Source organism: Cervus elaphus, chromosome 24 (genome assembly GCF_910594005.1).
Source record: "Cervus elaphus chromosome 24, mCerEla1.1, whole genome shotgun sequence".
Taxonomy (NCBI): Eukaryota; Metazoa; Chordata; class Mammalia; order Artiodactyla; family Cervidae; genus Cervus; species Cervus elaphus.
In genome coordinates, this window is record NC_057838.1 from 27419263 (window position 1) to 27444801 (window position 25539).

Below are 25539 nucleotides of genomic sequence, written 5' to 3' on the forward strand. Positions count from 1 at the left end.
ATTCTCCCCCATTTTATGACGGAGGAAATAGGGCAGAGTGGTTGTGTATCTTGCCCATTGTAACACAGCCCAGAAGGTCCACAAGCTGATCTAGAACTCAAATGTGTCTTCCCCAAAGCTTTCCTGGCTCCCCTCTTTTCTCCACCCCTCTTCCTCTGCAGCCGTGAGCAGGTGTGGCTGCTGGGGAAACGGGCATCTTCTCTGAGGAATCAGGGGGGAGTCTTGGTGAAAGGGTGGGAGGTGGGATTTGAGGAGGGAGGAGATGCAGAGCAACTGTAGAACCATCTTTCCCTCCTGCCGCCAGCATCACGAGCGCATCTCCCATCATGGATTAGATGGGGGGCACAGATTCCACTGGCACGCATGTAGCAGTGGGGGCGGTTAGGTTCCACCAGCTAACTTTCTAGGACATGAAGCATCATTCCCTTTACTCCTTTCTCTGATGTGCTCTGTATTATTCAGCTGAATATTTCTCCTCAGCGGCTGTTTTTACAGTTCGATCAAAGCAGGTATGTTTTTCCCCCAGAGCTTTACTTGGGTGGCCCTGTAGGGTACATCTGCTCACAGTCATTTTGAACCTTTCTCTCTGCACAACTGCGCAATTGCCAACTTTCCCCAGGTTGTCTGAGGCCAAGTGAGGCCCAGAGAAGGATCAAAACAGCCTGTCTTCTTGAAACATTTTCAAAAGATGATTTTTGTTTCCCTAGTGGCATCCAGAACTTTGAGAATCTAGACTATGAATCCAACTTGAAAACCTGTTTTTTTCTTTTCAGAAGGGAGAAAAAGAAACCCAAACAGACTTCTTTGTCCATGGCCACTCCTACTTTTAATTAAAAATGCTGTTGTTCTGGCCAGCCTGTGATTCTGGGCAAGTGAGCACTCTGGACTTTTCAGTTTTCTCCTCTGTAAAATAGGAATTGAGTCGTTCTCATTTCCCTACGTTGTTTTAAGGGTTAAAGGAGAGAATAACTCGTATTCAGCTGAAAAGTTAACATCAGTAATGGGACCTGCAGTTGGTTGAATCTGGGGATGTGGAGCCCGTGATTATGGAGGGCCAGCTGCGTGGTGTGAGGTTTTCACAGTGCTTCTCTGTGTGTGTGTCACACATGTATGTTCAGTCGCTTCAGTTGTGTCCAAATCTTTTGCGACCCCCAGGCTCTGCTGTCCATGGAATTTTCCAGGCCAGAATACTGGAGTTGGGTTGCCATTTCTTCCTCCAGGGAATCTTCCCAACCCAGGGATCTAACCCACCTCTCCTGCAGTTCCTGCATTGGCAGGTGGATTCTTTACCGCTGGCCCACCTGGGAAGCATATTACACATATGTGTGTTCTTTAAGTAGTAATAAAAGCCATATTAAAACATATCTAATAAATATGGACAATTTAGACTCTCACTTCAAAAGGATCATCTGCTAAAGAACGGCATCTTAAAATGCAAATCAAAACCACAACGAGGTACCATTACATGCCAGTCAGGATGGCTGCTATCCAAAAGTCTACAAGCAATAAATGCTGGAGAGGGTGTGGAGAAAAGGGGACCCTCTTACACTGTTGGTGGGAGTGCAAACTAGTACAGCCACTATGGAGAACAGTGTGGAGATTCCTTAAAAAACTGGAAATAGAACTGCCATATGACCCAGCAATCCACTCCTGGGCATACACACTGAGGAAACTAGATCTGAAAGAAACACATGCACCCCAATGTTCATCGCAGCACTGTTTATAATAGCCAGGACATGGAAGCAACCTAGATGCCCATCAGCAGACGAATGGATAAGAAAGCTGTGGTACATATACAAAATGGAATATTACTCAGCCATTAAAAAGAATTCATTTGAATCAGTTCTAATGAGATGGATGAAACTGGAGCCCATTATACAGAGTGAAGTAAGCCAGAGAGATAAAGACCAATACAGTATACTAACGCATATATATAGAATTTAAAAAGATCTAACGATAATCCTATATGCAAAATAGAAAAAGAGACACAGATGTATAGAACAGACTTTTGGACTCTGTGGGAGAAGGCGAGGGTGGGATGTTCAGAGAGAACAGCACTGAAACAAGTATACTATCAAGGGTGAAACAGACCACCAGCCCAGGTTGGATGCATGAGACAAGTGCTCAGGGCTGGTGCACTGGGAAGACCCACAGGGATCAGATGGGGAGGGAGGTGGGAGGGGGGATCGGGATGGGGAACACATGTAAATCCATGGCTGACTCATGTCAATGTATGGCAAAAACCACTACAATATTGTAAAGTAATTAGCCTCCAACTAATAAAAATAAATGAAAAATAAAACTTAATCAGCTTAAAAAACAAAAAAAGAAAGAAAGGCATCTTAGAGGGAGAAAAGGACCATCTGTTTTATAGAATAGAGGCTCAATTCCTCGGGGCATATCCTGTGGCAATGTATAGAATGCCACTCAGAATTGTCTCTCTGAAGGATGGAGGCTGGGTGTTTACCCACTGACTTTAGTGTTAAAAAAATCTATCTATTTTTGGCTGTGCTGGGTCTTCGTTGCTGCCCAGGCTGTCTCTAGCTGTGGTCCGTGGGCTCCTCATTGTGGTGGCTTCTCTTGTTGAGGAGCACAGGCTCTAGGGTGCACGGGCTTCAGTACTTGTGGTTCCCCAGCTCTAGAGCCCAGCCTTAATAGCTGTGGTGCATTAGTTGGTGGTGCATTAGCAACTATTAGGCTTAGTTGCTCCACAGCATGTGGGATCTTCCCGGACCACGGGTTGAACCAGTCTCCTGCAGGGGTAGGCGGATTCTTTATCACTGAGCCACCAGGGAAGCCCTACCCATTGACTTTTGTCCCCTGTTGGTTGAGGGTTGTCCCCAAAGGTGTTAATTTCCTCTGCGCCTCCCTGATAGTGGGCAAGAAAGCAGGGAATGATTCTGGGGCTTGAGGTGGGAAGCTGGCAATGTGCAGGGGGACTGCCCACTGTGAGGGCAGCTGGCATCAGCCGGGGGTCCAGGGGAACATAACATAGGGCACAAAATCATCTTCCATAGAGAGGAGGCCCCTAGAGCCCCAGATAGGGAAGATCTCCAGAATTGGAGGGGCCCTGCTGAGGATATATCTGAAGGAAAAGAAATCATATCTTGAAGAGATATCCGCACTGCCATGTTCACTGCAGCATTATTCACAATCGCTAAGACACGGAAATAACCTACGTATCTCTCAATGGATGAATGGATACAGAAAATGCATACATGCATACGACGCAATATTATTCAGCCACTAAAGAAAGAAGGAAATCCTGCCATTTGCAACAAACATGGATAAACCTGGAGGACATTAAGCTAAGTGAGATAATCCAGACAGAGAAAGACAAATACTGTGTAGTATCACTTGTATGTAGACTCTTAAAAAAAAAAAAAAGACTTTCAGCTATAAAATAAATAAGTTCTGAGGATCTAATGTACAGCATGGTGACTGTACTTAGTAATACTGTATCGTTTACTTGAAATTTGCAAAAACAGTAGATCTTAAGTGTTCTTACTACACACAGGAAAAGGTCTGTGTGAAGGAGTGGATGTGTTAACTAACTCTGGTGAACATTTCACAGTCTACGCATGTATCAAATCATCATGTTCAACAATTTAAATATACACAGTTGTTGTTTTTTTGTTAGTTATACCTCAGTAAAGCTGGGGAAACAATGGGGGAAAAAGGAAGAAAAAGAAAGAATTCTTAGGGCTTCTAGGCAGGGAGCCAGTCTAATCTTAGATTTCTCCACAGCATCATCTGATGTTAGAAAACTGTCGAGCAGGACCTACAAGCTATTCCAAGACAGTAACTGAGCAGTGTTTTATATCTTGCCAAACTTTCTTTCAGGTACGAGTGCAATAGAAAAATAGTTTTGAACATGCAAGAACCCAGAGACTATTATTCCCATGAGTACTTCTTGAGAAATTTATGGAGTTTTAACTTCAATCAACCAAGAAATAATGAAAAACTAGGGCAAAGGGGACAGGAATATGCAGAGTATACCTAACTGAAGAACTAAGACCAAACAAATGTGAATATTGGAGTAATAGAGTAGAAGGGACATGTTTTATATCCTAACAATACAGAAATGACACAAATATAAAACTTTGGAAGGTGAATGAAGGAAAAGGTGGGAGAAAGAATAAACATGCTATTCATGAGTAATAACTGGGGGCCAAAGACTGTCATTTAAAGCTGACAAAATATAGTAGAAATGTAAGCATTTGTAATTGTACAAGGCAAACATTTAAAAAGATAATACTAAAAAAAAAAAAAAAAGATAATACTAATGATTAAGGGGTTTCCCCGGTGGCTCAGACAGTAAACAATCCGCCTACAATGCTGGAGACCTAGTTTCAATCCCTGGGTCGGGAAGATTCCCTGGAGGAGGGCATGGCAACGCACTCCAGTACTCTTGCCTGAAGAATCCCATGCACAGAGGAGCCTGGTGGGCTACAGTCCATGGGGTCTCAAAGAGTCAGGCATGACTAAGTGACTAAGCACGCAGCACCATGATTAAAATTGAATAATGATTGAATGGTAGGGGATGGGGAAGAGCAAATATGCTAATTTTATGATTGTTCTTACTAGGATTTAAGAGCTGGCGTTTAAAGAACTGGACATTTAAGGGTATAGAGTCATGAAGAGTCCAATTATTAGGATTCAATTTAAAATTTCCTAAATGTGATAAGAAATATGCACCATGAAAAAAGTAAAGGTAACTGAAAGCATAGTGAAAGACTTCAAAAATTACAAATACATAAAATATACCATGAACTATCATGGCAGATCAAAGACTAAACATGTATGGCATCTCAAGTAATGGAACTGGGCTAAATCCACCCAGTGAGAGAAGAACACAGAACTGGGCCAGGCTTGGAACCAGATCCAGAAACTTTCGGTGGCTGGGCAGGTGCTCCCTCGCATCTGGTGTCTGGTTCGGGGCTGTTTGTTCTCTCTCCCTGCAGACTCACTCCCAGTAGACTATGGTCTCTACTGTCATCAGTAGCTGGTCTGCCATGTGCCCCTGACCTCAAGTTCATGAGCAGAACAAAGCCAGCCTTGCTGACCTGTCACAAGCTCTGGTTCCTGGGGGCAGGGTAGGGGCTGAGGGGCTATTTGGCCTCATGCAGGTCAGGGTCCTGGGTGGCCCCATCAGCTCTGGTCCAGGGTCAAGGTGCCTGGACTGCTGGAGTGTGTGTGTGGATGGAGATGGTTACAGGAGCCCCAAAGTACAGTGGCTTGAACAACCCTTGCCAGTTCTGCCCCCATGGGCTCACGCAAGCTCCCAAGCTCCTTCCTTCTGGTGGCCCCTTGGTGCTCACGAATCAGAATCACCTGGAAAACAAGTTTCCAGGTGGTGCTGACACTGCTGGTCCCGAGACCACGTGTTGAAAAACTACTGCCCCAGGATATGTCCTTTGCCAACCGTCCAGAGCTGACTCGGCCACACGTGGGCCCAGAGAGGCGAGCCGGGGCAGCCAACCTCCTTTTGAACAGATGGGGCAAGAAAAAGTGGCTGCTTCAGGCCCTGGGCAAGGACTTAGTCCCAGGGTCACACTTGGCTGCCAGGGAGGCCGGGCAAGGCCATCTGCAGCCGGGTGGCTGTGTGCCCTGGAAAGGGAAGGGCATGTTTGTGGGAGACACTGCAGGTCCACTGAGCGGGAAGATGTGGAGACGAGAAGACAGGGGCCAGCACTCAGTGTGGGGAACAGACGGGGAAAGGCTCTTATGGTGTCCGGAGATCTGAGTCATAACAGCAGTCTACTCAGCGGGGAGAAGCCTGGTCTCCCTGCAGCCCTGTCCTGGGAGACAGAGCAGGCTGAGCGCGGAAGCCGGAGCATGGCTGCCCACTCGTGTCTTGAGGACAGCTGGGTGTCATGCCCCCCGCCCCCCAGCCCAGGCTTCACTCTTTTCCCTCCTTGTTCACCCAAGATGTTCCTTCATTCACTGTCCCGTTATTTTGTGGGTCAGGGCTGATGTTTTCGAGGTCCTAAGCTTTTTTTTTCTACCCCCGTCCCCCAGGCATCTTGGCTGTGGAGAAAGCTGCGTGGCAAGAGGCGGCTGGCGATGGCATTCTGCCTCTTAACGACTCTGTCTGTGGTGACTGTCACCCGCTTGCCCCCACAGCGCCCAGCCACTGGCCCAGACCCTGGCCCCATGGAGCCCCAGGGGGTTGCTGACGTCCCTGCCCCCCAGAGTCGGCAGGCTCTGAGCTCCAGCTGGAGGCAGCGGGCAAGAAGGTTGAGGAGAAGCTGGGCCTTGCCCGGGAGCTCCATCCTGGTGTGTGCGGAGGAGCAAGGCCACAGAGGGCATGTGGACAGCAGCAGACGGTCCCCAGGGAAGGAGAGCAGCCATCCAGGGAGGATCGGGAATGACATTACTTTGGTACCTGCAGAAGACCTGAGACTCAGTACCCGGCGTTTTGTGCTCCTGCAGGGGGAGGCGGTCAGGGGTCCAGGAGCCAAAGACCTGGACCCACCCTGGCACCATGGTCCCCTCCCGGAGGCACTGAGTAAGACAAGCACCCCAGGTGGCCCCCTCGCAGGGCATGACATGTCAGCCTTACAGACTCGGAGAGCTACTGCTGGACTGACCCTCCAGCCCCCTCCAGAAGGCGGGGGTCTGCCAGGAGTCCGGAACAGAGCCTGGACTGGTGGCCAACAAGTGGAGGGTCCTGCCCCCACCAAAGAGGCTCACTGGTGGCCTGGCTCTGCTGGGGAGCTGCAAGGATCTGTCTGGTGTGACACTGAGACTCCCGGGCTATCCAGTGGCTTCAGGACCGGCGAGCAGGTCCCCCCGTGGCTCACAGAGCAGGACGTGCAGACCCTCCAGCTTCTGGCCCAGGGGGAGGTGGTGGGCAAAGCCCGGGTGCCCGGCCACGGGCAGGTGCTGCTAGTCGGTTTCTCCAGCGAGGGGGCCCTTCAGGATGCAGCTTCTGGGCTCAGCCAGCTCTGCTCCCAGGGTCTCTGTGGCTTGATCAAGAGGCCCGGGGACCTATCCGAGGTCTTGTCCTTCCACGTAGACCGCGTGCTGGGGCTGCGCCGGAGCCTGCCCGCGGTGGCCAAGCGCTTCCACAGCCCCCTGCTGCCCTACCGCTACACGGACGGTGGCGCCCGGCCAGTCATCTGGTGGGCGCCCGACGTGCAGCACCTGGGTGACCCGGAGGACGACCAGAACTCTCTGGCCTTGGGCTGGCTGCAGTACCAGGCCCTGCTGGCACGTGGCTGTGGCCGACCCAGCCATGCCCCATGCCTGGGCATCCATCACGCCGAGTGGGCACGCCTGGCGCTCTTCGACTTCCTGCTGCAGGTAGGCGGGGCCTGGAGGGGCGGGGCGGGGCCTGGAGGGGCGGGGCTCCGCGCAGGGGAGGCGAGGACTCTCGGTGAACTGAGACACTGAACAGCCTGCATGAGGGTGGATAGTGACTCTCCCCCTAACCCTTGTCTTTTGCTTTCGTTTGTTTGTTTGCTTTTTTACCATTTTTTTTTTCTTTTTCATTGATATGAATCAGCCATAGATTTACACTTATTCCCCATCCCGATCCCCCCTCCCATCTCCCTCTCCACCCGATTCCTCTGGGTCTTCCCAGTGCACCAGGCCCGAGCACTTGTCTCATGCATCCAACCTGGGCTGGTGATCTGTTTCACCATAGATAGTATACATGCTGTTCTTTTGAAACATCCCACCCTCACCTTCTCCCACAGAGTTCAAAAGTCTGTTCTGTATTTCTGTGTCTCTTTTTCTGTTTTGCATATAGGGTTATCGTTACCATCTTTCTAAATTCCATATATATGTGTTAGTATGCTGTAATGTTCTTTATCTTTCTGGCTTACTTCACTCTGTATAAGGGGCTCCAGTTTCATCCATCTCATTAGGACTGGTTCAAACGAATTCTTTTTGACGGCTGAGTAAAATTCCATGGTGTATATGTACCACAGCTTCCTTATCCATTCATCTGCTGATGGGCATCTAGGTTGCTTCCATGTCCTGGCTATTATAAACAGTGCTGCGATGAACATTGGGGTGCACGTGTCTCTTTCAGATCTGGTTTCCTCAGACCATTTTTTTTAATGCTTAACTTTTTATTTTAGTCCTTGTCTTTTGACCACCCAGCACCCATTTTTTGTTATTTTTCTGCCTTGTGTTCATTCATCCAGTGGTGTGCTGAAAACCAGTTTGTATAGGCTCATTCTTGAATTTCAGGAATTTTATGACCCGGTTGTGAAACACAGACGTTATTAAAATTGAAATTATACTAACAATATAATAAGTTATATTAGAAACAAAGGTAATAAATACTCTGAACTCATTACTTCATGATTATTTTACATTTTACTCTTGTCTGAGCTCTTGAGGTTCTTTGTATCTACCTAGTAAATACTGTATAGTGTTGAGTTACTGCATGTCTCTTGCTGACTCCACATTCGTGCCTGTTGGTAGCTTGAAACAGGCCAGGGTAGGAGTATTTATGGGGCTTCTCAGGTGGTGCTAGTGGTAAAGAACCTGCTTGCCCATGGAGGAGTCATAAGAGACACAAGTTCAATCCCTGAGCTGGGAAGATCCCTGGAGGAAGGCAGGCAACCCATTCCACTATTCTCTCCTGGAGAACCCCATGGACAGAGGAGCCTGGCAGGCTGTAGTCCATAGGGTCGCACAGAGTCGGACATGACTGAAGCGACTTAGCACGCGTGCAGGCAGGAGTATTTATACCTTGAGAATCAGGGAATTCTACAATCAGGACACCTCCCTATTCCCGGAGAGCTGGTAGTTAAACATTTATCCTTGAATCAAGAAGGATTCAAGCTGGTTGCATAATTCAAAAAAGAGAGTTGAGATGGAGGAGAGAGAGAATGAGAAAGGGGAGAAATAAAGGGATGATGCTGGACCTGCTTGGACCCTGGAGAGAGAAGGAAACCACAGGGCCAGCTGAGGTCCCTGCTGTGCCAGAAATTAACCCTGGAGTTTTTGGGAGTTTTGGGAAGGGATTGGGCAGTTAGGACACAGGGCTTACCAGGGGGACTGCAGACATCAGATATTTACTGAGTGGCCTGTTGACAACTGATGTGGCTGCTCCGGGACTTATGAGCTGGATGTCAGCTGTGGAGACACGAGTGAGGGAATGAGGCCAGAAAGAAAGAAAAACAAAAAATAATTCAAGCACACAGTGGGTGGATATGTATGCACACAAAGGCAGTCCCATTCCTGTAGGGACCTCTTTTGAGGGAAGAGATCAATACTAGCCCTAAATTTACCTGCTGGGGTGACTGGATGAGCCATGGGTCAAGTTCAATGTCATAACCAGGTAGCCAGGGGCTGATGCTCCCTGTGTGGTCCATACAAGGTTGGTTGGAAATGTATTTTAGAAGATTCTCAGACCAATTTAATACTTTGAGATTTCTCATGAAAATCTCACTTCCTCTGAAACACTGGATGGTTTAATAACGTGGGGCCTCTGTTCCCACACAGCAGAAATGAGCCTGAGCTGAGTAACTGCTGCCCCTTTAAAGGCTGCCATGCTCCCCTTTCTGCCAAAGACCACACCTCCTGTTGTCTGATGTGATTGTGTACATTCTGTCACTAAGTCGTGTCTGACTCTTTTTGATTCCAAGGACTGTTGTAGCCTGCCAGACTCTGTCCATGGGATTTCCCAGGCAAGAATACTGGAGTGGGTTGTCATGTCCTCCTCCAGGGCGTCTTCCAGACCCAGGGATTGAACCCATGTCCTAGAACCCAGGGTTCTACCCCGTGTCTCCTGCATCTCCTGCATTGCAGGCAGATTCTTTACTACTGAGCCACCTGGGAAGCCCTGTTGTCTGACACCCACCCCCAAACCCTTGGATGTTATCTGTCTGCCTGTGGGTATTTGTCTTCTGTCACTGGACCAGCTGGCCTCCCGCAATACTTCCAGCTCCTTGAGTCTGTGTCTCGTGGCTGCTTTGTGGAGGGAGGAGCGTGTGGCCTGGTGGTTGGCACGGGCTTTGGCACCAGACATATCTGGGTTTGAACCCCCTGCCCACTGGCCATGTCCCACCGTGTGATCCTGAGCAGACTAGCTGGCCTCTTTGAACTTCACTTCTCTCTAAATGGGACCGGGTGTCCCTGCCTTCTGCCCTTGAGGACGTGGCAGCTCTTAATCACCAGCTCCTGTATGCAGGCTTGCTCTGGGCCACCAGCCTGCTCTGCCTGTGTGTGAAAGGCTGAGGGCTAGGGATTAGTGTCCTCCAGACAGCGTGACCTATCCTCCTGCCTGGGAGGGAGGCATTTCCCAGACCACAGCCTACAGTCTTGGGCAAACTGGAAGAGCTGGCCACTCTCCCTCCAGGAACAGCCGTCCTGTGACTGATGGGAGGCAGTCTGTAAAAGCCCCAGTTCCCTGGCTGGGGTGGCTCTGTGGTGCGTGTTCCGTGTGTCTCTCAGAGCCCCCTACCAGGATTGAGCCACGGTTGCCCACAGAGCTCATTGCCGGCCCTCCCTGTCTCCCTTCCCCAATCCTTGCTTGTGTTTTTGAATTAGCTCACGGATCGATTGCTTTCGCTCTGAGTTCTTGGCTGCGTTCTGTCTCTGGGGGAGCCTGGCCTCCATCAGATGACACCTCTGACCCTGTGTGGTTTCTGCATGCAGGATCATCCACGTAATATACTTAATACCGCGCCTGGCGGTGGCTCAAGCTCAGTAATACACAAGCACTGCCCCCAACACTTTACAGGAATTAACTCCTCCAGTCCTCATGGTAGCCTTGCTAGAGAGATAAGAGGCTTCTCCCTGTTTTGAAGTTGGACAGTTGAGGTCCAAGTGGTTAAGTGACTTAGCTAAGTTCATGGCCGGTGGAGCTGAGACACAGCCTGGATGGTCTGGCTCCAGAGCTCACCCTCCTTCTCACACAATCCTCTTCAGCTGGCCATGGGTGAGGGCAGGAAAAGGGGGTGCTGGTTGGGACATCCGGGACTTTGAGCCCTTGAGGACCCTCCTTGTGGCCCCCCATCCAGCTGATGTGCACACAGCCACTTTCTGCCCACACAGAGCCCCTCTGTCTGTCTTTGGAGGTTGTGGTGTGAAGCCCTTCCTCAGCTGCCAAGACCAGCCACGGGGGTGGACAGTTCAGCCGCCAGAGCACACACAGGTGGGCGTGTGGTCAGACGCCACTCAGCTGGCTTCAGGCCACGTCTTCCTGGGTTTGCTGAACACCAGGCGAGTCACACACCCCTGGCTGGCAGATGCTGCCTTCCTAGAAACCACGGGCAGGCTGGAGTGAGGAGAGGCTGTGGGTTTCCCAGCCCAGGAACCCCGGTCCCTACTGAGCAGAAGCCAGGAACAACCTGAGGGCAGTCATGCCTGGACTCAAGAGGGCCGTCTGCCCAGAGGGTGGGAAGGACGTGTGGGGTCGTGGGGACAGGAATGGGCACATTTGTACCTTTTCCTTTTAGAGAGGCTTCTTTTTTCTCATGCCCTGCTTCATCTTGGAGGGCATGTGCTTGACTGCACGGGGTGAGCAGCTGCGGAGAATTCAAGACAGTGAGAGGGTGGTGTTTGCTCATGGAAGTCATCCTGCTGCTTCCGCTGATGCAAGGCCTTCACGTCCCGGAAAACCCAGACCGCAGAAAGCCTCAGGTGCCGCCATCCTGGTGCGGGCCACCATCTTTTCTTACCTGGACTCTTCTTCCCTAACATCTCCCTAACGTCTCCATTTTTGTCCCCTCCAACTGGGTCTCCTTACAGAAGCTGGAGTGATATCTTGGTTTCCATTCCCTCAGGCAGACCCTGAGCCCGGGGTCCAGTGTGGTAGTTCCTCTGGGAGGGGACCCCAGGAAACACTCGTAGGGAAGAGGAAAGTGAGACAGCCAGAAGGCGGCCAGCAGAGGGCATGTCATCGAACAGGGCACCACTATGGGTGACTGGGGCTTGATCCACAGGAAAATTCTGAGAAATGGTATAAAATACACGTTCAGAGTTAGCCCACCAAAAGTGAGGGACGCGAGGTATTGATAGCCAAATCTCCCCTTGGTCTTTGGTTGAGGGCTGCTCCTGGAGGTGTTAATTCCGTGGCATTTGGATAAAGCCCCCGGGCAGAGCCTATAGGAGCTAGAAGTTACAGGGAGAACTCAAAAGTTCACATACAACTGGTCAGGCAGAGAGCACAATAAATCAGACTGTGGCCCTTCTCCATTGCAATATGGCAAAGTATCTCAATGCCCTCGATATCAGGAGCTTCAGGGACCCGAGATCCATCCTTGTCTGCTGTCTTCAGCCCCTCCTCTTGGCATGTGGCCTTGGTTTCTTCAGGTGCAGGGCCTCAGACAAGCCTCTCATCCTCCTCCCCAGACCTCCACTCTCCCAACCTCCACATTCCGTTGTTATCCTCTTTCTATTTCGTGCTATCCTGTCTATATTTTTTCTGACTCCCCAGCGCAGTAAGTTTTATTTGTTCACTTCTGTATCTCTGTTTTGTTCACATCTGCAGTGCCTAGCACAGGGCCAAGCTCTTGGTTAGATCCTAGAGAAGCACCTTTTGAACGAGTGGGTGAAAGGATGAACAAATGAATGAAGGAATCCAGGGTCTCTGTATGATTTCCTATCTAGGTGCTGCTGTGTTCTGCTTGCTCAAATACCACTCCTTCCTCTAGACTGAAAAGAATCCCAAAGCCGCCTCCTTTTCTTTTCAGGTCCCATGGATATAGAGGTGGAAAACTTTGTGACAGTCGTTTGTCCAGCCCTTGTACGGGCATGTAATTAACTCATGCTTCCAGAACAGATGTTAGCATATAACATCATCTGTCATCCTCCGCATCAGGCACTGTGCCAGCACTTCACATGTGTTGATGTGTGACAGCCCTGGGAGTGGACAGTATTTTTTAGCTCCATTCCACAGATGAGGAAACTGAGGTTTAAGAAGGGCTAAGGAACTTGCCCACAGTAACCTGCAGCCTTAAGCGCTGGAGCTGGGATCGGATCCGCCGCAAGTTTGGCCACAGAGGGCATGCCTTGCCCTCTTCGTTGACTCAGCTGACTCTGGAAAAGTCATTTCTTCTGGCTTCTAGTTGAGGCTGGCCCATTTCTTTTCTGGGGCACCGGGTTCAGTCATTTGTGATCCTGTGTGTGTTCCTTGTTTTGAGTGCAAATCTATGGTTCACATCGTTCTCTGGCTTGGCCTTCCTGAACATCAGGTGTAGTTAGACAGGAGCCCAGATCCATGACCACTGTCAACTTCTCAAGCTTCCAGCCAGAGACCTGAAATATAATCGTAGCGCCTTTATGTCCCACAGCAGACCCAAGAGACAGATGCAGTGGTCCTTCCTTCTGCATAGACGGTGCGACCAGCCATGAAGGGTGAAGCAGCCCACCTGGAAAGGGTGACATCAAGCATCTTTACATATACTTAAGAGCAGGGCCTCGATCGTGATCGGCGGAATTCAGAGCTGGTCTTCAAGATACCCACCCCCTTAGTGTGAACTCCTGCCCTTGAGAAAGAATTAGACCTGTAAATATGATGGAATCTTATTTCAGTGATTAAGTTACCAATCAGTTATCTTTGGGTATTTTTGCTTATTTGTTTTTTGATTGAAATATCCCCTTGAGTAGGAAATGGCAACCCACTCCAGTATTCTTGCCTGGAAAATCCCATGGACAGAGCAGCTTGGCAGGCTATAGTCCATGGGGTCAAAAAGAGTTAGTCACAACTGAGGACGCATGCAAGCAAGCAAGCACAATCGACCTATAGCACTCTGTTAGTTCCAGGTGACTCGATATTTCTGTATGATATGAAATGATCACCAAGATAAGTCTAGTTTCAACCTGTCACCATACAAAGTTATTACAATATTATTGAGGTACTCATCAGTTAGTCTGGAGTTAATCAGAAGAAAGACTCTCCCATTGGCCTGAACCAGTCAGGAGAGTCTTTCAAAGATGAAGCATCAGCGGATTTTCCTGCTGGCCTTGAGGAGTAAACAACCAGGCTATGAGCTGCTGTGGGTCAGGGAGGCCTCTGGAAGGACCCTGAGATCTCCTTACAGCCACAAAGAATGGTTTCTGCCAGCAGCCTGACTGAGCGCAGGAGAGGAGCCTGAGTTAGGAAGGAGATGGAGCACCTTGAGTTCAGCCTGAGACCCTGGATAGAGTATCCGGCAGAAAGGGATGGACTCCCGACCCACAGGAACTGTGAGTTAGTAAGTGTGTTATTTTAAGCCACTAAGCTGGTGGTCATTTGTATGTGGCCATAGAAAATGAGTTCATGTGGCCAGGGAGGGGCCTCCAGTGCAAACACCTTCAGCAGTGCGCATCTCGGGTGACCTGCTCTGCACATCCTGACGGCCGACAGCACTTCCCTGCCTCGCCCTCCTCCTGCCTCTGCTTTGTCTTTCAGCCTCTCAGCCGTGTCCAACGCTTCGCGACCCCATGGACCGTAGCACGCTGGGCTTCCCTGTGTCCTAGGGCTTGCTCAAACTCATGTCCATTGAGTTGGTGATGCCATCCAACCATCTCGTCCTCTGTTGTCCCCTTCTCCTCCTGCCTTAGCTTCTGCTTAGATTTCTTAAAAATCTTTTTTAACTGTTTATATTCTTTGCCCCATTTTCTGTTGGATTGTTGGTCTTTTTCTTAAGGACTTTAAGAGCTTTTTCATAGATTGAGAAAATCAGTCTTTTGTTTTCTTTGCATTCTGGTATTTCTCTCCAGTTCAGTTGTCATTAAACTTAGTTTCTAGTCTTTCTGCTGTGCAGAAATTCAAAAAATTGCTTTGTGCTGTTAAACTTATCAAGCTATTTTTCATGACTTCTGGGTTAGTGTATTATGTTTTTAAGGACCATCCTCATTTCAGGGTTATTTTTAAAAAATCCTCCCATGTGTTTTTATATATTTTTGATCCATCTGGAAGTTATTTTGGAGTAAGAGATCAGGTGCAAAATAATGATTTTTTTTTTTCAGATGGCAACCCAAATGTCCCAGCACCATTTGTTGAATAATCCTTCTTTCCCCCAATTTGAAATGCTGCCTTTTCCATATAGCCAATTTCCATATGTACGCAAGTCTATTTGTAGACTCTTCTGTTCCAGTAAAGGGTCTGTCTATTTATGTGCCAGAATCACACTGTTTTAATTATCACACTTTATATTTTATGTTAATAACTGGGAGTGCTTGGTCTCCTTGCTCTTTTTAAAGATTTTTCCCAATACTCCTGCATACTCTTCTCAGTCAGCTTGTTACTTCCTTTGCCTTCCCAAGTCCTCTTGGGACTTGACTGGAATCAAATAAAATCTGTGTGGACTAATATAGAGAGAATTTACATCCTAAGATACAGGGTCATTCTAGGCCAAGAACAGGCTGTGTCTTTCCTTTTATTTCTGTTCCTCAGAAACATCTTTATGTTTTCCCGAGCTGGATCTTCACTTTCAGGTTGGGATGATACTGATATTTCATCTTGTGACCATTGAAAAGGGCCTCTTTTCCTTCTATTGTATTGTTACTAACCGAGACTTCTGGACTCTCTGATCAACAGAAATTGATAAGAAGTTGGCTGAGAAGTGCAGGCACGGCTTTACTGGGACTCGGGCTGTAGCACACAGGAGCGAAAACAAGAAATTGTTGCCCTGGCTCGCTTCCCAGGGCAGGGGCGAGCCGGCCCCTTAAAGGAGTGAGGGTGAAGATGTGGCTTCCCTGCCCCGCCCATCCCTCCCTGGTGCTGTGAGCAGGGACCCCAGCAGTGCCCTGCGTCTGCTCCCCGCTCCCCAGAAGTGGCAGTTGGCTTGTGACCTTTGTGTCTTGTTCATAATGTGCCCCATTGGGCCTGTGAGCAGTTAGTTTTAATCCTTTGTAGTTCCTTTTTTTTTTTTTTAATTTTATTTATTTGGCTGAGCCGGATCTTAGTTGTGGCATGTAGAATCTAGTTCCCTGACGAGAGATTGAAACTGGACCCCTTGCATTGGGAGCATGGAATCTTAGCCACCAGGTCACCTGGGAAGTCCCTGAGTCCCTTATAGTTTCTTTGGATTCCATTGCTCATTCTTTGAGGAGGCATTTGTCCAGGTGCAAGCTCAGGCTCTCTGAGAAAGGGTCCCAGGTCCCAGCCTGTCTCAACACGTTCTGGCCCATAGCTGCTGGTCTGTGTGAAGGATATTGTACTTGTATCATACTTTGGTTACTGGTTACTTGATCACTTCATAATGCTTCTCACAGTTGCCCTGGGTTTTCCAAGTGTATGGTCGTTTCTTCTGTAACGAAAGCACTTTGTGTCCTCATTGCCTCATCTTTCATTTTTCTTACCTAACTACAACCGTGGTGCTTCCAGAGCAATGGTAAATAGTAATGGGATGCTGGACATGACTTGTCTTTACAGATTTGGGACAGTTTCTAGTGTTTCACCATTAAACATCATGCTGAGTTTTGGCTGAAGAACTATTTGCTATTCTTGCCTTATTAAGAGTTTTTCTTGTCAGGAATGGATGTAAAAATTACATCAGATGCCTTTTGAGTATCAGTGGAGGAGGTCACAGATTACACACGTCCTCCATCTAACATATTGATATGGGGACTGACTTCTGGGGAAAGGTATTCCCATGGTGACTCATTGTAGCTTTCTTGGTTGGAAGTGTACTTTCCTGTGGTGGATACATCATTTCACAGGTGCTGGATTTTGTGTTGATGTTTAAATTTTAGAGTGATTTAGTCCTTTTAGGGGGGGCTTCCCAGGTGGCACTAGTCATAAAGAACCCACCTGTCAATGCAGGTAGATGTAAGAGATGTGGTTTCGATCCCTTGGTTGGGAAGATTCCCTGGAGGAGGGCATGGCTGCCCACGCCAGTATTCTCACCTGGAGCATCCCATGGACAGAGGAGCCTGGTGGGCTACAGTCAAGAGGGGTCACAAAGAGTCAGACACGACTGAAGCAACTTAGCACGCACGCCTGTCTTTTTAGATAATTCTTCTCAGGCCATCTCCTCAAAGCCCACCGTCTGGTATATTCACCCACATCCAGAGCTGGTGCTGTGACCTCTGGCCTCTGGCTTGGGGCAGATGAGGCATCCAGAGGTCCCCCTGCCTGGGGCCTCTGGGGAGGCTACCCCCTGTTAAGACACAGGGGAGCACTGCAGAGAGAGTCGTCAGAGGATTGTAAGAGTCAGTGTGGAGTAACCCACTCCTCCCCACACCCTCACCTCCCCAAAGCCTCACGAATTCTCTAACAGACAGCCATTCAGTGCGGGGCCAGCCTGCTGCCCTCCTCAGAGATGCTGCCACCCTGGGGCTGTCTGGCAGCAAGCCAACCCAGCCAAGAGCCACCCTTTCAATGAAGACCCTGGGCCCGTGACTGTCCCCAGGTGGGGGAGGGTCCTACACAGGGGGCCCGGGCCACCAGGGGCAGCAGGCCGTTCTTCTGGAGTCCACCAGACTCGGATCAGGCACTGGCTGAGGGTGTGTCTTGGCCCAGGAGCCTGGGGAGGGATGAGAGGACTTGAGTCACCCCTTGTGCCCTATGCTGGGCGCCTCCCAGACGTCCTCACCCTCACAGCTCAGCCTGGTGTCCCTCTTGGCAGACTGCAGTGTCTTGTCCCACTAGATGTCCTGTTTGGGGGCCCCAGAGGCAGGCCTCCGCCTGTCAGGCTCATGTGAGGGGCAGGGTTTCAGTGGTCAGTCCTCATATGAAGGCCTCCCCCACCATCCTTCCTGCTGTCAGCCAGCCATGAGCTTCATTCATTCATTTTTGCACTCCGAAAACCTCAACCGAGTCCTGTTGTGCTGAAAAAGTGCTAGGAGCTGGGGATCTGGTTGAACCACATCTTCTCTGTATGGAGGCGCTTGTGACCTCTAGGGTCACAATGCACGTGCCTGCCACCCAGTCCAACGCAGCGGCCCGAGCCAGGCTGCCCGGGTCTGAGTCTAGGCGTCACCGCTTTCACTCTGCGGGACCCTAGGCATGTTTTCCAGCCTCTGTCACTCCGTTTCCTCATCTTTGAAATGGAGACAGTAACTGTACCTGCCTCCTGGCTGCTGGGAGGGTTAAATGAACTATGCTAGGTGAAGCACTCAGCGCCTTGCCCAGCAGAGAGTAAGGGCTTCACAGCTGTTCAATAAAATTAAACACAAACTTCATGAGCACACAGCACTGCTGGAAGGCCAGAACTGCAAAAGATTATCATTTTTTTCTTGGTAACTGCTCTTTTTGTCAAAAAGGGGGAAGAAGAAATCCTCACGCCTCAGGATGTGGGAATGAAACCTAAGTCTGGTCCTGTCTGGCTGCTGCTGTTTCAACTGTTTCAACGGAATTGCTCTTCAGTGGAAAAAAGTTCCCAGACAGCGTGGCAGATTACTCACACTGGCACCTGGGCCCGGCCAACCCCTCCCTGTTCAGCGTTCAAATGGGTGTACATCTGGGGGCACCAGCACCGCCCCTGTCATATGGCCCGACAGTCCTTGTAGCTCCTTCTGGAAATAAGCACCGCATCCAGTTAAAATCCGCACAGAACGGCCTGCCGACAGGATCAGGGAGCGTTTGGCCTGAGGAAGGGGGTTTGGCTGGCTGTGCCATCAGACGTGACGTGAGATCGGAGTCATCGCTGGAATTCAGTCCTGCTGGAACCATCCAGGCATTTACTCTCCCAACCAGAGATGCCTCAGCAGGTGGCATCCGTCTCCCAGATCTACCTGGGCTCTAGAAACCAGGCCTTGCACACATGTAGAGGAGAGTGGCTAGGCCATCATGACACAGCTTTATTTTAGATGCTTCACAGGGCTATGGCCAGCGCTTTCAGAGGGAGGAAGCCCTGAGACTCCTCCAGGCCTTTAGGCCTGTCCCTTCCAGGTCTCTCCATGACAACCACCCTCCTCACCTTGTGTGGTCCTCAGTGAGGCCCTGAGGGAGTACCAGTGCTCCCACTTTGGGTTAAATAACTTCCTCGGGTCATGGAGTTAGGGCATAGTGGAGCCATGATTCACCCCCAGATCCTTTGGGCTCCAAACCAGGGTCACAGACATGGCCCAGATTGCAAGCCAAATTCCCCTATCTTTTTTTTGTCTGTACAGTCCATGAGCTAAGAATGCTTTTAGCATTTTCAAATGGTTGAATAGACAAAAAGAATATTTCGTTACACCTAAAAATTCTATGAAATTCAGATTTCAGTGTATGTTAATACAGTTTCTTTGAGGGGGGGACATGGCCATGGCCATTTGTTTGCATTTTATCTAGAATATGTACAATATGCACAACACAGGCAGAGTCGGGTAGTTGTGACAGAGACCATATGGGCTGCAAAGCCTAAAATATTTACTGTCTGGCCCTTTGTGGGAAAAGCTTGCTGATCTCGGCTCTAAACCTCTGTGTGGGCAGCCTTGGAGGGCTCCTGCCGAGGACAGGTGTGCATTAGAATGCATGGAGGACCCCACCCCTTGCCAAGTTCGAGGACAATATGGAGAAACATAGGGGCGTGTTACTATCTTCAGGTGAATGTAAAAACTGTTGGCAGGTTGAGAGGTCTCTGGGGGCATGCCACAGGGTTCTGTCCTCAGCCCCATCCTGTCAACACTTCTGTAGGAGCCGGAGTGAGGACGTGGGGGCTCTGGTGGACCCAATGGAGCGCTCTTGTTTCTTCTGCACAGGGCCCTGGTCTGATTCTCCCCATTTCTCCCCATTCCTGGGCTCAGAGGTCAGTACATCACCATCTTCCAGTGGTGGCCTCTGGACAAGGGATGAGCCTGTGTCCAGATTTGGTCCAATCAGACTGAAAGGAAGGACTGGTATTCCATGGTTGTTGGGGGAGGGCTTCTGTCTCTCCCCTCCCCTCCTTCCTGTCTCTCTCTCTCTCTGTGTCCTTCTCTTTGGACATGAACAGGGAAAAACATGGGGACTTCCCAGGTGGCTCAAGTGGTAAAGAACCTGCCTGTCAGTGCAGGAGGCATAAGAGACACGGGTTCAATCCCTGGGTCGGGAAGATCCCCTGGAGGGGGCATGGCAACGCACTCCAGTATTCTCTCCTGGAGAATCCCATGGACAGAGGAGCCTAGTGGACTACAGTCCGTGGGGCTGCAAAGAGTTGGACACAACTGAAACAACTTACCACACTCACAAGGAAAAACATACCCACAGGGGCCAGCTGCAGGTCTTCTGAGACAACACAGGGATGTCCTTAACATTGTGGGGTAGAGTGAAGAGCAGAAAGAAACCTTATCATGACAATAGGAGCTGCTTAAAGGTGCCCTCCAAGCTTGTCCTATTGCAAGGCTCTTGAGACTTCCTGCTGTAGATCTTAATTTCCCCTCTGGTTAAAGTCACTTCCAACCAGAATTTTCTGTTACTTGTGGCTGTTGTTATTCAAAGTCCAGGAGGCTAAAGTAATGACTGTCCACCTCAGGGGCTTGTTTAACAGGCTCGTTGCACGGACAGGGCTCTGGCTGTTTGTATCATGGCTAAACATGCCTTTTAAGTGGTGTCAGTGATGTCCTTGGTCCACTGCCTCTGGAAACACTCCATGATGCAGCCTTACAGAAAGGCCCTCAGCCTGTCTGGGGCAATGGTCTAGGCCCAGGATGTGACTTCTTCACGCTGAATTGTTATAAAGTGGGGAAAATAATGTTTAGGGACAGTAGTTGGGACTGTTCAACACTGTCTCATTTCCGGATGTCTGGTTTCATGAGGTTGATTGGTGAATAGAGCTATAGTTATTTTCTGGCTTGTATAGAAGGAAATCAATTTTGTATTTCTTCAGAACACACAGGAGTTACCTCCAAAGGGGATATGGGAATGGAGTGAGACCTTTCATTGGCTGGCGCTGAGCTGGGCTGGGCGGACTGCCAAGTGGCTGGCCTGGCTTTGATGTGTGCCGCATCCTGGGGGCTGTCATCTATGTGTTCCCTGCCCCCGGCCCCTCTGCCTTGTGTGGAGAGAGGTTGGCAGAGGGAGACAGGACGGTGGTGCTGGCTGAAGCTGAACCAGGGCTGCGGCTTGGGTTGGCTGAGAGGCGACCACAGATGAATAAGGACCATCCAAACAGCTCTGGTGCCTGCCTGCTGCCGCCTCAGGAGGACAGTGGGCTCTGAGACTTCCGGTTCCTTCTTTTCTTCCTTCACTGTTTTGAGAACTCCTCTCCAGTCTTGATGAGTGTAATGATGGGGACCTCACATGACCTCTAAGTGGCTCCCTCTCCCTGACCTTCAGGGAGGCAGTGGAGGACATCAGAGAGCGCTGAGCTCCAGCCAGGCAGACCTGGGTTCAAACCCCAGCTGGACTACCTCCTCGTGTATGACCTTGGGGAGCTCTGGGGTCCATGTCCCCATGTGTTATTGGGGCACTAACGTCTCCCTTGCAAGGCTGCAGTGAGAATTGGATGAGACAGAGATGCAGTGATGTTGCTGGTCATCTGAGTGATGCCTTCTGCGCCCACCAACTCTCCAACCCCAACTGGGTGACTCTATCCACCTGGAGTCAATGTCAGATTAAGGGCTCAGTCAAGTTAAGGGCTCAGCTCCACAGAACTCCTGATTCAGATGCCAGTCACGAGTCCTGAGCCCCCCATACTTCTGGCCAGCTGGCTAAAAATCTGGGGTTCTCATGACTGTCCCATCCCCTGGTTCAATAATTTGCTACAATGGCTCACAGGACTCAGGAAAACACTACTTCAGTGGTCTGGTTTATTATAAAGGAGGTCAGTGAACAGCCAGTAGAAGAGGTACGCGCGGTGAAGTCTGAAAGGGTCCCAAGTCCATGACCCCGCATGTGGAGTTGGGGTGCATCACCCTCCTGGTATGTGGCTGTGTTCTCCCTAGAACATAGTTCAAAAGTTTCCAGCTCCCCTACTCTTCCCTGAGGTTGGAGGGTCAGGTGGAAACCTCCCACTCTGTATTCTTTGTCCATCTAACAATCAGCCTGAAGTTATCTCAGGGCCCCATGAGTCATCTTATTAAACTCTGATGTGGTTGGAGGGTTTATTATGAATATCAAAACGTACTCATATTACAGAGCCAATTGCAGGGGTTTTATGAGCTCTGTGCCAGGAACCAGGGACAGAGACCATCTCTCATGATCATCTCTGAGGGAGAGATTCTGTGTCATTGTTCCCACTTTAGGCATCCAGTGTAGGATGAGTCAGGAAAAGGAATGCTTTCCTTCCTGACTCTGATCCAGGCCTCCTGCTGGGTGGAAGTGCTGTTTGAGAGTCAGGAGCTGCCTGGATGGTCATTAAAATCTTTTTATCCCCATAAAAGGAGGAATCCCTACAGTAGCATTTGCTGCTTCAAGAAAAAGTGGTCATGTGTGAGTCTCCCCAGGTGGACAGACAGTCTGCACTGGGAGGCCCCAGGCCAGAGTTCAGGGTAAGTAGTATAGGTTAAACAGCAGCAGGACTTCCACTTCAGGGGGCCTGGGTTCGATCCCTGGTCAGGGAACTAAGATCCCACCTGTCGCATGTTGGGTGGAAATCCATGCAGTGTAAGTAAGCCATCCCTGTGCAAGGTGAGCTGGCCAGAGGAGCAAGCAGAAGCCCATCACAGCTGGGGGCCAGCACTGAGCTCACCAGGGCTGAGATCCCTGAGGGTGGCCCCAGGGCTCAAGAGGCCCGAGTGCTGGACGTGGTAGACCCCCCCCCCGGCCCCCCGCTCAGAGGACGGTGCCCCCACAGGTGCATGACCGCCTGGATCGCTACTGCTGCGGCTTCGAGCCCGAGCCCTCGGACCCCTGTGTGGAAGAGAGACTCCGAGAGAAATGCCGGAACCCTGGGGAGCTGCGGCTGGTCCACATCCTGGTATGTCCCTGGGTCACCCCAGACTCAGGTCTTCCTGTCTGTCCATCAGCAGACGCTGTTGGCGAGGGTCAGAGGTCACGTGACTCTGGGTGTCACAATCCTGTTCTTTTCGGCAGCAGAACCCTTTGAATATTTCCAGGAAGCCTTAATATATAGAAGGGACAAAAATGAAGCTTGGAGTATGTAGTTGAGGAGGGGATGGGCTGGAGGCAGTGTCACCAACCCCTCTGTTCCCTAAAGACTCCAAGGACACCCTCGGGCCCTGGCAGCTGAGTGTGGTATGTGTGTATCTAGTAGGGCATCCTCACTGTGCCAATAAACGTGGAAATTGTGACCTGGAACGGGGGAGGGGCCCTCCAAGGCTGCATGTCTAGTTGGTGGCAGTGACAGGGGTCTGTCGTGGACCCTGTTGGCTCACAGGCTGGGGCTGTCGGGAAACACTGCTTCCAGTGAAAACTAGAACCCAGGGTGGGAAGCTGTGTGCTGAGACCATCAGCGGGGGGCTGGTGGGGCAGAAGAGCCGCTGCTCCTGCAGGAGGGGCAAAGTACCACCCTGGGGAAGGGCTGCTCTGTCTCCCCCGGTGAGGCTGGTGTCCTCGCCGCCTCCCCTTGGCCGTGGAGCATTAGACGGTGGCCGGGACTGAGCGTCAGGCCGCCCGGCCTCAGGCTCCTCACCCCGTCCGTCGCCAGAACAGGAATCAGTGCCTCCACTTTGTGGTTTCACCGGTGGTGCTGCCACTTGGGGCTACGGGTCCAGGTTTGAGCCAACCAGCTATTTACTAGCTGTGTGACCTTGTGCAAATTACCTAACTTTTTTGCCTCTGTTTCTGTAAAATGGGGCTGGTATCAGTGGCCGTTTGCCCCAGGGTTGCTGGGCGGGTTCACCAGAGATGGTGCCCGGCCACCCTGAGCACAGCCCCAGGTGGAAAGAGCTCACTGCTCTGTGCGGTGGGGGAACCGACTGGGCGAGGAGCAGGGTGCATTGTGTGACTGACGGCTTAGGGGCCCCTGAGCCGCTGCACCCTGACAGCACCCTGGGGTGCCGCGTCCATCTTCTGTCCCTGTCCATCTTCTTCCCCAAGGTGCGGAGCAGTGACCCCACTCGCCTGGTCTACATCGATAACGCTGGCCACCTTCAGCACCCGGAGCACAAGCTGAACTTCCGGCTCCTCGAGGGCATCGATGGGTGAGCATCGAAGAGGCTGGGCAGAGGTTCAGGGACTGAGCTGAGGGGCCCTGTCATAGACCCCGCTTTCTTGAACCATGGCTCCCCAGAAGTCCACCGTCCAACAGATGGGTGCTGTTGGATGAGCCTCAGGAGGGTGTGGGGAGTCCCGGGAAAGCTAACAGTCAGTGGGCCCCTGAGGTCTAGGATGGGCTGCCCGCTCCCCGGTACCCAGAGCACAGCACGAGCTGCCCTGCCGGGGAGTGGGCAGGCTGAGCGGGCAGGCTCCCTTGCCTGGCAAGACGCTGGCCGGGTGGCCGCCTTCGCTGCTCAGTCCTGCCGCTCCTCGGCCTTCCCAGGGCTCCTCCCACTTTCCTCAGGCCAGCAGAGTGGATTCGGCCTCTGGGGCGCTGGGACCCATCGAAAGTTTCATCCCGTGTCTTGCTGTCACAGCAGAGTGGGTGGAAGGGTCCCCGGGACTTTGTGGGTCCTCAGCTGTGCAAGTTCATGGAAACTCTCTAAGCCGGCTTTTGCCCTTCTTTTCTTTCCGGGGCTGGGGGACCTTCCTCCAGGTTTCCTGAGTCTGTCATGAAGGTTCTGGAATCAGGGTGTCTACAGAATATGCTGCTCAAGTCGCTGCAGACGGACCCAGTGTTCTGGGAAAGCCAAGGTGGGCGACAGGGCCTGCAGCAAGCCCTGCAGACCCTGGAGCGGCGAGCACAGGTCCTGCTGCACCACATCCGGACGCACAATCTGACCGTCTTCCCGGACTGAGGCTCGTAAGCCCCGCCCACCCCACCCCCTCCGCGCTCGCCTCACCGCAGGCGAGTCACTCACTACGCGACTTGAGGGGATAAGCGCCCATCCTCATGGCCACAATTTCTTGTGTTGAAAATGTCTCGAAGACAAAAGGGAAAAACCAGAAACCAGAAGGGCACCATGGACGCCGTGGGATGTGTCGCAGGCCTGGGCTGGTGGAGGAGGTGGTGGGTGTTGGATTTTCAATCTCATCACGTTCCTTTCTGCCAGCTCAGCTGTTTACTCTCTTGCACCAATAAATACACAAGAATGTTCTATGAACTGCTCCAGATACTGTAAAGTCATGCATTGCACGTGCACACGCAGAGCTGGACACCTCTGTGTGTGTGTGTGTAGGTGTGTGGGTGTATGGGTATGTATGCATGGTATGTGGACCTGCCCACGTGCACACGTGATATGAGCCTCATCAAGGATCTTTACTGAATTGTACTTGTGACCCAGAACTGCTCTGGCTGAAAGTGAACTCAGCTCCTAGAGATGGAACACTGAGCCTTTTGTCTCTATAGCCTTTAGATGTTCAATTTTTGTTCATTTATGTTTTGGTTTAAGAATTGTAAAAGTAATACATGCTCACTAAAAACAAATTCATAAATAATAGAAGCATACAAGATAAAAAGTGAGAGGGTCCAGAGGGACGTTACTTTGGCACTTCCTGAATGAATTTTTCAGCAGCCCAATACTACATTCTGTATTTGCCATCTAGTTGACCCAGTTCTTACTTATGACCACAAGGAACTCCCATGCAGGGGCGTATTATATTTCATTTAGCTGTTCTCATCATGGTGAACATTTAGATGGCTCTAACTTTTCACCAATTCAGGACAATGCTGCCACGAA

General features: G+C 50.6%; 1 protein-coding gene across 4 annotated transcripts in view; it reads left to right on the forward strand.

The window, feature by feature from the left end:
- Nucleotides 1-24963, forward strand: part of GASK1A (golgi associated kinase 1A) — a 154859-nt gene extending 129896 nt beyond the window's left edge. For 3 of the 4 annotated variants that reach the window (XM_043886705.1, XM_043886706.1, XM_043886708.1), the window contains 4 exons: nucleotides 6022-7308; nucleotides 22596-22718; nucleotides 23801-23904; nucleotides 24456-24963. In XM_043886705.1, coding sequence (XP_043742640.1) covers nucleotides 6022-7308; nucleotides 22596-22718; nucleotides 23801-23904; nucleotides 24456-24657 — 1716 coding nt within the window. In that variant the 3' untranslated portion in view covers nucleotides 24658-24963. Of the gene's footprint in view, nucleotides 1-6021; nucleotides 7309-18159; nucleotides 21688-22595; nucleotides 22719-23800; nucleotides 23905-24455 lie in introns of those variants that run through there. The other variant, XM_043886707.1, reaches the window with a different exon arrangement.
- Nucleotides 24964-25539: the final 576 nt, after the last annotated feature.